The sequence below is a fragment of the Eupeodes corollae genome, chromosome 1 (genome assembly GCF_945859685.1).
Source record: "Eupeodes corollae chromosome 1, idEupCoro1.1, whole genome shotgun sequence".
Lineage (NCBI taxonomy): Eukaryota > Metazoa > Arthropoda > Insecta > Diptera > Syrphidae > Eupeodes > Eupeodes corollae.
Genome location: NC_079147.1, coordinates 64,912,155 through 64,925,649, shown reverse-complemented (window position 1 = coordinate 64,925,649; position 13,495 = coordinate 64,912,155). Strand labels below are relative to the sequence as shown.

The window sequence follows — 13,495 nt, the reverse complement described above, 5'->3', positions numbered from 1 at the left end:
AGAAAACGCCCTTTGTTCACTGACTGGGCATCGAATCGTTTGGAATAGGCCCCAATTTTTGCCGAAAAATCATCTTTGGCTGAATGGCTGTTTTTACAAGCGAAATCAGATGTTTATGGTAATGAGTTTAGTGTGGGTGATATGGATGACAACTTATTTCAAATCATTCGGGTTTTACGTTCGCGGAAAAAAGGTTTACACATATGCCATCTCAATGCGCATCCAAAACTCGACGAATTTCGGTGGTTGTTCACTAACCCTCAGGTTGACGTCATATGGAAGATTCTTTTTTATGGCTCCAGACATAGTTGTGTGTGGAGATATTAATTGCAACTTGCTAAATACTCGTTCCTCAGCTTCCTAAATTGAAAAATTTTAAAGTTTGAACCTTTTGCCTGTAAATGCGTCGACGGCAACTCACTTTGCAAATAATGAAACCCCACTCTTCTTGACGTGTTCTGTGATGGCAATGTCTAGAAAAGTCTATTTTACTTTCCGCCTCAGGTTTCTCCAAACATGACTTTATATATTTAACCTACGATCTACAATTTGATTTAGCAGAAACTATTATAAGTTATAGGGATTTTCAGGCGATTGACTATAAGAATCTGCAATATGACTTTGAGAATATAACGTGGAAACAAATTTATCAAATGCAATCTATAAACCAACAGGTAGAGTTTCTGCAGGGTCATTTGTATGAGCTTTATGGTCATCATGTATCTCTTAAGATCAGAAGGATTGGTTGTGGCTCTCCCACTTTACTGAATAGATCTATAACGGATTTAATTCGAAAACGAAATATATCTATTGTCGTTGAAGCGCTTTAAACATGATGTGTTTCATAAAAGATTTCGAATCCTGAATCCTGATAACCAATCCGGAAAAATGTATGGCAACATCTTCGAAAACTAGGAAGATATAGTAGGGGCTATTTTATCTATTAAGTCGAACGCGGTGGGAATAGATGAAGTAAATCCTAAATTTTTGAAAATTGTTCTGCCTCAAATCCTATAATTTATAACTCATTTATTCAACTCTATATTAAGTACTTGTGAGTATCCAAGACTATGGAAGAATACCAAGATACTTCCAATTCCTAAGACAAAAGACTCTGCTAACCCTGAATACCGGCTTATTGCTATATTGCCATACCTGTCAAAAGCTTTCGAAAAGTCGATTTTAAAATAAAGCCAAGCATACCTAAATACAAATTGCTTTTAAAGCTCAAACCAATCAGGTTTTCGAGAAAGCAGAAGTTGCAAAACTGCTCTTCTACTTGTTGTAGATAATATTCAAAGTCGATGGACACTAATTGTGCTACTTTTTTAACATTGTTGGACTTTTCCCAAGCGTTTGACACCGTTGATTACTTTACACTTTGTAAAAAGCTAAGACATGATTTCAGTTGTTCTTCTTATGCAGTAATACTTTTGCACTCATACTTAACAATTAATCGTCAGCAATGTGTGGCTGTTGTAAGCCAGTTGTCGTCGTATCTTGCAGTCCCTGCAGGAGTGCCACAGGGTTCCATACTTCGGCCGCTATTATTTTCACTATATGTCAATGAAATTCCTCATCTAGTTAAGTCCTGCAACGTTCATATGCTCGCTGAAGACGTCCAATTATACCTATGCAGTCCGTTAGATGGCATAAGTAATGCTATCAGCCATATAAATGAAGACCTAGAAATTATTCTGAAGTGGGCTCTAAAGCATAACCTTTTTCTTAACCCGGGGAAGTCAAAGACACTATGCATTTACAAACGCATTTTAGATACGTTAAGTTTTCCACCAGTTTGACTCGGTAGATCGACCAATGACTATGTGAATGTGTGCCAGGAACCTGGGGATAATTTTCAACGAAACTTTAACTTGGACTGATCATGCAACTACTACAATTGGTAAACTATGTAGTGCTTTGCGCCTATTATGGTCAACCCAAAAGTATGTTCCTGTCAAAACCAATATGTTGCTTTTCAAAGCACTTCTGTTACCATTTTGTTGTACGGATGTGAAGTTTTCTGTTGTGTTGAGTCCTCAACAAGGCGAAAACTTAATGTCATATACAATCATCTTGAAAGAAGCAACTTCAATATAAGATATTTCGAGCATATTTCTAGTTACTCAAAACAAAAAATGGGTCTGACTTTCGATAATCTCTTAAAGTTTAGGTCACTTATCCATTTACATGTAACTATGCAGTCTCAACCTGAGTACCTGTTCAACCGATTAGTTTTAGGAAGTTCACTTAGAACAGCGGTCCTAATTCAACCCAGACACTTTACCGACAACGATTAGAAGCATCATTAATGGCAACACATTCAAAAACCGTCTTTTTAAACAATTGGCCAGTAATACTTAAGCAAAAAGAATAAAAATGAACATTTTTAATTTCTTTTAACATAAACTTAAAATTAAATAATTATTATGTATATCTTGCTTTGTTAAACATTCTTAAATATTGTAAAGCCTCACTTATGATAAGATTGTAATCTTAATGTGAAATTGCCATTAATAAATACGAAATTCGAAACAAATACTAAATTCAGCCGGATCTATGCGGAAGAGTCATTGAAAATTGGATCACTATAAATGCCACCGTAAGAAACTAAAGCGGGCATTTAAATGCTGTCATATTGTTAATGGCATACATGCGCCTTTCAAATAAAAAAATAATTTTGTTAATACCTCACACACAGCTTGTTTTAATCCATTTCAAAATCTACCCGCCCTTATTAAAAAACCCTTTATTTCGCATCGACTTCAAAGCAGCTTTCGACACTTATATAGAAGAGCTTTATTCTGTAGAAGACGCATAGAGGAACTTAGACAGCATTGTGGAGCGGTTCTACATTTTTGTTTTTTTATTCTTCAGTAACGATCTCATCATTCGGTTGTTATCCGTATCAAAGCATTGTTTTTTACGGAAGATATTGTCATGTTCATGTATTTTCCGGAAACATGGCAAGACTTGCTAAAGAGTATATTATTATTGTTGTTTATGGCACTTGTTAATCAACACACAAACGTCTTAGATAATAATATTATATATTTAAAAAAGGCCTCGAATGAGAAATTTTGAGCCCAAAGAATTTGTTAGCGAATAAAAGCACATATGTAAGTGTTATTCTTCTGAAGATATTGAGAAATATTTAATCGAAAAACTGCACAAAAAAACTGATAATGACATCTCATTAAAACGATACTTTATTAATAGGCGAGCATTACGCATAGCAGTAATAAAAAGATATTTGAACCAGTTGCTGAAAACAACCTTCATTATGGCTCTTAAGTATTTTGAAGCAAAAAGTTCGAATAGGTAAAAAAAGTCATCATGTTAAGAAAATATTTTGTTTACTATCGAACACACTGAAATACGTGATGTTAGTTATGTTGTTACCAGTTTTCGTAAAAACCTTGAAACTGCTAGCTGATTATCTTATTAATGTCTTGAAAGTATCTGAGTCTTGCGGTATGAACGAACATTTGTTACAAGTAGTGGTCATTTCTAGCGAAAGGATATAGCCTAAAACAAATCGAACTTTAAGGCTTGCTTCCCATTCCCTGTACAGAACAACTAACAGCAGGCTAAACTATAATCTGGCAGATAGAAACTACTTGCACGGCCGGCGCGGCGTGGCGCGGCGTCCGTCACCGTGATTGCTACAATGGTCAGAATTTGCAGCGAATTACTCATTCATCACTTGAGTGCAGCCCCTGCAGTTTAGAGTAAAGGGAAGACATAATAAATTTCGTCGAATAGTGTTTAACTCTAAGATAATCACGAAGAAGCGTTCTAAACAAGTGATTTATTGTCGGTTGATGAAGTTCTTACTAAATAAAATGAGATGGACGTTAAAAAAGTGTTATTTACTTAATTTTTCTTAATGTAATTAAACGTTGATAGCCAAGTACAGTTGTGTTTATTGTCAATCTGCAATACCATAATGATTTCATTTCTAAATAACCTAAGGAGACTACTGAAAAAAGACCTTGGATTACACGTTTACAAGGTTAAATTAGTCGCACGATATCCCTCAGAGAAGCTGCAATTAAACATCGATATTGGTTGAAAAATCATCTTTTCTGAAGGTGCTCATTTTTATTGCAGCCATGTAACAATAATTGACTTTTTAGCCACGAATTTCCTAAACATTGCTATCAGTTGTGTCATTTGGTCTTAAATCTGCAATTTTACCTTTTTAGACCTACTTTTTAAATGTCCTTGAAAATCAGAGTGACAGAATACGCTTCGAGTATAAATGACTTGTTCCATACTTAAATGTGAATTGTTGCTCTTTTACCCAAGCTAAATAAAGTTATGATGTACGACAAATTTTTAAAGCACATTTAATATTATTCCACTAAGTTAGTTTTAAAAATTAAGAACTACCACAACAATTAATATCCTTGTAAAATTCTTATTTTCCAATCCTCTTATTTCCCTTAACCAATCTTCCGGTATGGCGGAGGTGGGTGGTTCTGCGTGGCGTGGGACTGCAGCATGAAGATGAGGTGTATTTTAATGGCTTAAGTAAAAGTTCAACCCGAAATAGCTAACCAAACCTCCATTTTCTTAAATCATTTATTGGAGTAAGTGAGTGTTGAGGTGTGCAAGAAGCTAATGGCAGAAGTGAAAGTTTTTCTTATTTTTTGCTTTTCTTCTTCTTCTCCCTTGAAATTCCCAGCTTTAAAAGGAGAACTCTGTTCTGTCCGATGATTTTCTATATGTGTATGTGTACTTTCGTTCATCCTGTAAATTCTCAATCTTTCAAGTTATTTGCAATGAAAGTTACCAGTTCTTAGTGAAGGAATGTATGTACGTCCATCCTGATCACAGAAAATAGTTGTGGACAAGTGGGGTGGAGAGTGAAAGGGTGTTTGAAGACTGAAGGAGTCTCTGTTTCTCTCGTCACTCGATAAGGTGGTACCTATACAGAACTATATACAACTAAGATAAGACGTGTCCAACATTCCAAGTGGAACAAAATGTTTTATTGGGCAGTAAGTTGAAATGTTAATAGGATCTCCTCTAAGCTATAGGTAGGTTTGACATATATATAGATTTCCACATACATTGGTGTCCTGCACTCTCTTCACTTGCACTCGTTCCCAATCAGGACCCATCAACCACTGTATACGGTCCGTCCTAGGTACTCTAGGATGACGGGTACGGAAAGGGTACGAGTACACTACTGTTGGTCGTCCAAACCATTTTTAAAGTTAATTAAGTTTAAGTGGTTTTCAAAAGTTTATCATTAAAATGTTTTACTCATGCACAAAAGGTAGGTACACTATACAAATGTATGAACATATTATAAACTCTCAGTGCAGAGCAGAGCAGAGGGCTAGGGAACTACCACAAAGAGAAAGTATTCGACTTTTGACGGTAGCCCGTTGGTAGATGATGGCAGCCAGTCTTCGGGTCGGGTAAAGGTTTTGGGTCGGTCGTCGTCGTCGGTCGGTGAAACCAGAGGTTTTATATTTATATTGTTTTGAGAAGAATGTTTTGCGGATTGATGGGCATTTAAACTTGAAATTAAGTGCCGACTTTGTGTGTGGTTTTTAAGGTACCTTATACCCATACCCATAGTGAAGTTTTTAAAAAATAAATTAGTTTGTATAAGCCATTATCTGTTTTGGCACTTGACAGTTTGGCTTTGATTGTTCTAGGGTTGGAATTTAATTTAGTCTATAAAGTTATAGTATAGTTATGCTGGTTCTTCTTGATAATTTGTGTAAGGAAAAGAGGGGACCCACGATTTTTAACAGAATATTAGGGAGATAATAAAATAAAAATAGGCTGTGACGTAACCCACTTCCCAGAATGCCATATCTCTTTATTGGCCCTTGAAATATGGACGACGAAAAAAATAGTGCTAGAGCTCGTAGAGAACCAAGACTCAGTGACTGAGAAATCTCTAGCATTCCTCTGTGTGCAAGTATTATCAGGGATAGAGGGCTCTTACAGTTTTTATGCCAATTACGAAAGATTATTTTAAAGGACTTAGGGCAAAGGTTATTTTTTAAGGAATTGCCAATTTCTCGTAAATAGCAGGACCCATGAAAAAACAACCTTTTTAGTGTCACAGACAGGGTCGAATCCAGACTTCTGTCATGAGTTCTACTTATAACGCCAAAGACACTATCTAAGAGAGATATTCCTAGATGATTGGTAGTATTTTTGTTATTTTTAAGGTCACCGAAGCTTTGGTCTACTGCAGGATATACCACTTGATGGACTGTTATCCAGAAAGCAGATTCAAAAAATGTGATCCTAATGAAAATCGTTAAAATATCAGGAGGTTTATATTTCCATTTAACTAGTGTCATGTATATAAAATATAGAAGAAGATGTAGCTTGAAACTCTTATTTATTTATAATTGAGCTTCCACCTACCCTAATTTCCTTAAATATAGTTAAATCTTAAATTAAAAATTGTACTTACCGGTGTAGAATATGGATGCGCTGTCAATCGTATCCCATCGGCTTCTAAATGCCTTTTCATCACAGATTCAAGTTCCTTCGGTGTAGTTGGTGTATCACATTCTGACGCTAATATCTCATTGCTATTACTTAAAGCCTTCGGATCATTTATCATAACATAAACAATTGCTGCACCTTTCTCTCTCAAATTTCGAACACTCTTTAATAGTTTACTTCGATGTTGTCCATTCTCAACACCAATTGCATCCAAATCGATTTCACCAATTTGCTTGCATATCTCCAATTCATCATAACCATTTTCCATAAAACTTTCACCATATTGACCCAATCCGAGGGCACGTAACCATTCACAAACGATATTACTGCGATATGCCATTTCGAAGAAGTCTATTAATTGTTCTTTCATTTAATACTGATGTTTGATAATACTGTTTTGGGGGTGTTCTTTTCTGGAAGGTTCCTTCTTCATAGCATGGTTATGGTGATAATGATGATGATGATAATCTTAATGATATGGTTATTGGTTAAAATATGTATATGTGTGTATGAAGATGGAGAGATACATATTATGGGGTAAGCATGTTAGATTAAAGTAAACCATTAAACTTAGAGGGGAATTTCACCAATCTTTGTAAATGAAAAGTTCCTCGAGAAGAAATAAGCTAAAATTAATTTAGTACATGAAAATAAGACACAAAACTTAAATTGCTCCGACAAGGAAACACTTTCCATTTATATGTCCTAAAAACATCTAAAAAACCCTGAATTTGAACAATACAAATCTCGCTTTTAAATTTTGCTACTACATCAGGTTTTTAAAATGTCCCCCTTAAAAATGCTAAACACAATCAAAATAGATGGTTTAAAAGTTGAACAATACAAATCTCGCTTTTAAATTTTGCTACTACATCAGGTTATTAAAATGTCCCCCTTAAAAATGCTAAACACAATCAAAATAGATGGTTTAAAAGTTAAGTTAAAATTCATTATATCCTAATATCTTAAGGAAAAAATCTTTGTCTTCTAGATAAAATTTAAAAAAGAATATTTTCTGTGAGATAATATAAGTTTGAAGTCAATATTTTTACTTTTACATTAGATATTTAAGTCGAAACTAAATTTTTACCAAATTTAAGTATAGTTTCTTTATGCTTTTATTTTTTGTAAAAAACTGTCAATTCGATTTTTCTCAAAAGTTAGCCGAACGAAAATTTTGGAAAAGGTATTTGAGTTGAAAATTAATTTTTACCAACTTTGATTAATGTTTTTTTTAGGTTTTTATTTTTTATAAAAAAAAAAGTCAATTCAATTTTTTTTCCCAAAGTCAAAAGATGATATTTTTCGCTGCAAAAAATTGTTTTGGCGATAAAATCATTTTTTGTTCTTAAATTTTTCAAGGTTAAAAATATCTTTTCTTTCAGTTTTTTTTGATTTATAAACACAACCTTTATTTGAATTTTTTTCCAAAAATATTCGTATACTTGTTTGGTATCACGTTATTATATCTTATATATAAAAATTAATCGCAAAATGTGTTGTGCATAACTCAACAACGCCTGGACAAATTTGGCTAATTCTTTTTTTAAATTGTTTGTTGAAGTTCAAGGATGGTTTTTGACGGCGAGAGAAATTCCAATACTTGCCGGAAACACATAAAAACAGCCATTTTCTTTTTCCCATACAAATGTGTTTTGAAATATAAAATATAAAATTAAAAAAAAAAAGAGTTGATGTTGATTTGCTGTTCTTTTTCTCGGATCTTCTGTTACCTTATCTACAGAGTTTGCTTTTGTCAACTGATAAACGGCTAAAACAAATCCGTGGTGTTTTGTGCAGAGTGTAAGTATTAGATTCACAAGAGACGGTTTCGTCCGTACGGTTAAAATCCATACGATTTTTTTCCGTTCGGACTTTTTTTCACACATAATGTATTTTCCCGTGAATCGTCTACGTTTGGTTATATTCTAGATATTTTTTAATTTTAACTCAAGTACAAGTGACTACAAAAACGGACGGCAGACGAATAAAAATCGTCTTTTGTGAATGTGTTCGCGTATAGTCACGTACGCCACTGGTAAGACAGCGACGGCACGGTCGCCGTATATTTCGGTCGTTGAGACGTCCAGTGTGAAAGCTTTACTTAGTTTTATTAGTTCACTACTAATGGCTCAAGGATAAAAAACGTACCGATTTTAACCTTACGGACGAAACCGTCTTGTGTTTTGTTTGAATCGAGCTGTTTTCAGTAACGATGTGTTAATGAACTACAGTAATTACCAATATGTTGTTATTGGTTCAATGAACTCGGTTTGCTCACACTGTAAGGCATTAAAATACAAAAACGAAACTAATGGATTGTGTTGCGCATATGGTAAAGTGAAATTGATACCATCGGATCCACCACCAGAGCCATTGTACCCATTGGTTTGAGGATTAGGAACAGATTCCATACACTTTTTGACACATATCCAACACTATATGGGATATCCAAATATACAAATCAGTGAAGAAATTAATAATAAAGCATTGATTTCAGTTGAGGACATGGCTTGACAATGTCAATCAAACTATTAATTCAATTAGGCCTGGCCGCTCCCAATGCTTTTAACCAAGAGTTGCATCGAGAAATACTATATTATCTCAACACTTTGAAAGAAATAATTCAAACACATCTTCCACTGTTGAATGAACAACAAAAGTATGTATTTGATATTCTTATGAAAGTAACAAATGATGAAACTGGAGGGATTTATTTCTTAGATGCACCTGGTGCTACAGGAAAAACCATTAAATATTCAAAGCAATGAAACTACAACCTGCAACATTTCGAAGAACTCTACAATGGCAAGGGTTTTGCAGCAATTTAAATTAATTGTTTGGGATGAATGTACGATGGCACATACAAAATCTTCGGAGGCTTTAGACAGAACCTTAAAAGATCTACGAATCAATAATATCATATTTAGTGGTGCAATGATTTTATTCAAAATCAAATCAAATGGGGTGGCGCAACAGTCCGTTGTGAACCAGGGCCTAGTGACTTACAACTCTCAACCATTCCTGTGTGCGAGTACTGTTGTCAGGAATGGAAGGGACCTACAATTTAAGGCCGAATCCGAACATCTAGTTTGAGAAAGCACTTTTTCATGACAAGAATTACTCTTGAAGGATTCGTCAATTCCTCGCAAGAGGCAGTACCCGCGAAAATTAATTTTTTAAATTAAGCTGGCACAGGCAGGGATTGAACCCAAGACCCCTTCCATGACAGTCCAACGCACTAACCATCATGCCACGGGTACTACTAATGATTTTATTAGAAGGAAATTTTTTTCAAACATTGCCAGTGATTTCACGACCAACGTCAGCTGATGCATGTATAAAGTCCTCCAACATGTCAAAGTGGTTCATTTAAGCAAGAATATGCGTGTCGAGTTCCAAAGTGACCGATCTGGACAAATATTCTCTAAACAACTCATATACATTGATAATAGCAAATTTCCTATAGACATGTTGACTGGCTGCATTATCTTTCCTCAAAGTTTTTGTCAGTTAACGCAATGAAAAGACGAACTTATTCAGAATGTGTTTCCAGATGTTTCTCAAAATTACAGAAATCATGATTGGTTGAGCGAACGAGCTATATTGGCTGCAAAAGACATTGATGTAAATGAATTGAATTTCAAAATTCAAGAACAAATTACAGGAGAGCCGAGGATATAAGTTAACGACAACGATTTAAAAACGAAGATGAAAACTAACACCTCACATGAGTCGTCTGAAAATGCCAACACAAACAAACAAGTCGGAAAACCAACTCCGTTCGTGGGAACAACATTGCCGACATAGCCAAATTCCATCTCGATGCGATGTTACCTGTAAGAACCATCAGCAGGGAAAATAGTATTTAAGCTCTAGATTGAAGAACGAAATTGTCAATTGTATTTTAACCAGCGGAAGCGTAGTTCAAATGAAAAATAAAGTTTTTTTTTTTTAAATAATTAAATACATGGATGAATAGTAATAGTGTTGCGAAATATCAACCAGTCGCATTTTCGCAACGGTACACGGTCAGCGATAAAACAATTACTAAACAACTATATTCAAAGGAAAGTATAAAGGAGATGATGTTCTTATACCGCTCATCAAAATGATTCCGAGTGATGTGCCATTCGAGTTTAAACGACTAAAGTTTCCAGAGCGGCTTGGTTTTGCTATGACCATAAGCAAGTCCCAGGGACGATCATTAAGTGTTTGTGGTATTAATCTAGAAAACCCATGTTTCCACATGGTCAATTCTATTTTGCCTGTTCCTGTGTTGGAAAACCATCAGATTTGTTTGTCTATGCGCCAAGTATTCAAACAAAAAACATCGTAAATCATAAAGAACTATAATGATAATAAAACTGATTTCTGTTAATAATAATGATTCACAAGCGATTACTTACTTCAAAATCGTTATACGTATATATATTTCATTTAATTATATGTTATTAACACGGCCCTATCACCAGGGTGACGGTTCTGTTCAGGAGAATGTTAAGCCACGACTATAAAATACGTAGGAACAAAAACTGCCACTTTACCAATCATTATGACAGGACGAAGTCTATCGGGTCCGCTAGTATAATATAAAATTTAATTCAAGTTTAGCTTTATTGGTTCGTAAAATACGAGTATTTAGGGTTAACCAAAATGTTCACCTTTTTTTTAAATTGCTTTGGTAAAAAAAACACCCACGCAATTTTTTGAGAGTCCTTTCTGTATCTTTCTGCATTATTATCTATATACAAATGTTTTTGAAGTCGATAAATCTCATGGTTCTTGAGCTATGGACGACGAAAAAACCATCACGAGAGTACGTACACACGCACGCACAAACATCTTCTAAAAATCTTTTATTCTTACTCTAGGGACCTTGAAACGTCGAGAAATGTTCAATCCGACAAATCCGACCGATTACAATAACTTCCTATGGGAAGTAAATAATATAAATAGCTTCCTTAGTTTTTGGAATTATCCTAAGTTATGAGTCTGTATTTGGGTCCATATGAACTTTCGAGTAAACCTTGAATTTAATATTTTAATAGTTTTGAAAAATAATTTTTATTTTTAGTGTTGATTTCGAAACGAAACTTTAAATTTAACTATTTGCTAAAGTTTTAAAATTATCCTTTCCTTTTATAGTTCTTAATATAATTATTTCAAAAACTTGATATAATAGAATTGTTTTGGACAACAGATTCGTTGCAATAAAAAAACCTACTTTCAAACCGGTCAATTCTAACAATTTTCATAAATTTTTTTTAATATTAAGGAAATAATATAAATATTTAGACTGAGTATTTAAGAAAGGTACTATGGATTTGAAACACCATTACCTAACCATTTTATTTAAAATAAAAAAAACTTGCCTCATTGTTTTTTTGGATATTTTGATATAAGAAAACTTTGAAGTCGGATTTGAATTAAGGCCATTTTAAAAGTTCAATTTTATTGCCAGTAAAAAAAAACCTAATGACTTACAACTCTCAAAAATTTTTGTGTTCGAGTGATGCTGTCAGAAATGAAGGGGACCTACAGTTTTAAGGCGTTAAGGGTTCTATATGATTTTTTTTTAAATAACTACAGATAATTCAATTTTTTCACAAAATCATCTAAGAACAACTTGTAGACATACAAAGGTTAAGGTTAGGTTTAACGAAGTGAGACAACTGTGGGTCCATTGTTCTCTCCAAAAAATGGTAAAGATTTCATAAGTTATAAGAAAGTAAATGGGGATTTAAGTTGAGGTCGACTCCCTGAACCATACTGATTGCAAGGTTACAAGGTTTTCTCCTGGTATTGTTTTAGATAGGCTCGTTTCACACTTTTACGCATATACACTTTCATAATTTACGGTCACGGCAAAATGCTGGCGCCGCGCCGTGTAAGCTTAGTGGCATAGGTAACAAAAAGCATGTTCTCACATCAAAAGATTTTATTCGTGCGGCAGAGTTCGATCAGCCACTTCAAGACACGATTACTAGTATATTAAGCACAGGAACCCTGTATATATCGTATTTTACCGTATATATATACCGTTTAAAAACATATAACATGTAATTTGCCATTGATCCAGTTTATGCCGTCCGGTTTTTTGCCGTATGGTCAAAACCGTGTAGTGTGAAACGAGCCATAGGCTGGGGCATTCGCTGAGAAAATGAAAAGTGTCCTACTCCGTCTCCTTGTGTTCGCACCCTCTACATACATCAAACGAGCTTACACTCATTCTTCTAATGTGAGCACCCAATGAGTTTTGATCCGTTAGGATACCTATCAAAGGTATTTTGGTTTAAGACTCCTCACAACCTTGAGAGTCTCAAGAGTAGCACACTTATTGTCTGCGTTTTTGGATACGCTCATTTACTTGATCTATATGCTTATAGATCATAACAACTATTGATCAGATGAAGCATTGATCCGTTTTTGGCACAATTTATCTTTCGTTTCCTTCACTTTCACAATGCCCTGGGGCTCAACGAACTGTAGCCGTATTGACCTTTCAGAGGCAGAGTGCACACAACTCTCCTTGATACCATTTTTGACTTTATGACAGTGGAAGATATGGCCTTGATTCCTGATTGGCTATCAATAAAATGGTTCATGTTTTTTCCAAGCAAATTGTGGGAAGAAAGGTCTTTAGTTGTTTCAGAAACTGTGTACACTGCAGTAGTCCGTTAGCTTTATTGATCTTTTTTACGGAATATTGGATGAAAAGATATCAGACCCTACCTGGCCTCCAATTTCGGACTCATCCATAAAAAACGATACATTATTGTTATTATTATCCTATTTTTCATTAGTAAGGATTTCTGTAAGCAAGGGTTAAAATCTATGTAAGTTTTAAAAAGTCTGTTAGCGTTTCTTTTTTTATAATAAGCGAAAACTCAAACTGGTATTATTGCCCTTATCATGCACAGTTTGAGCATTAGGAGAGGTAGATAGTGGTTCAAATAAGATGTCGGTGCAGATAGGTTTTGAATTCCTGAATATTGCAAGAAAGAAA

At 34.5% G+C, this 13,495-nt stretch overlaps 2 protein-coding genes across 2 annotated transcripts in view; both read right to left on the bottom strand.

Moving 5' to 3' along the window:
• LOC129939803 (uncharacterized) overlaps nucleotides 1–6,826 on the bottom strand; it is a 74,355-nt gene extending 67,529 nt beyond the window's left edge. Inside the window, exon 1 of the mRNA XM_056047962.1 lies at nucleotides 6,452–6,826. Within this exon, the coding sequence (XP_055903937.1) occupies nucleotides 6,452–6,826 (375 nt within the window). The remainder of the gene's footprint in view (nucleotides 1–6,451) is intronic.
• A 1,897-nt stretch (nucleotides 6,827–8,723) lies between these two features.
• Nucleotides 8,724–13,495, bottom strand: part of LOC129939795 (uncharacterized) — a 55,906-nt gene continuing 51,134 nt past the window's right edge. Inside the window, exon 4 of the mRNA XM_056047949.1 lies at nucleotides 8,724–8,924. Within this exon, the coding sequence (XP_055903924.1) occupies nucleotides 8,724–8,924 (201 nt within the window). The remainder of the gene's footprint in view (nucleotides 8,925–13,495) is intronic.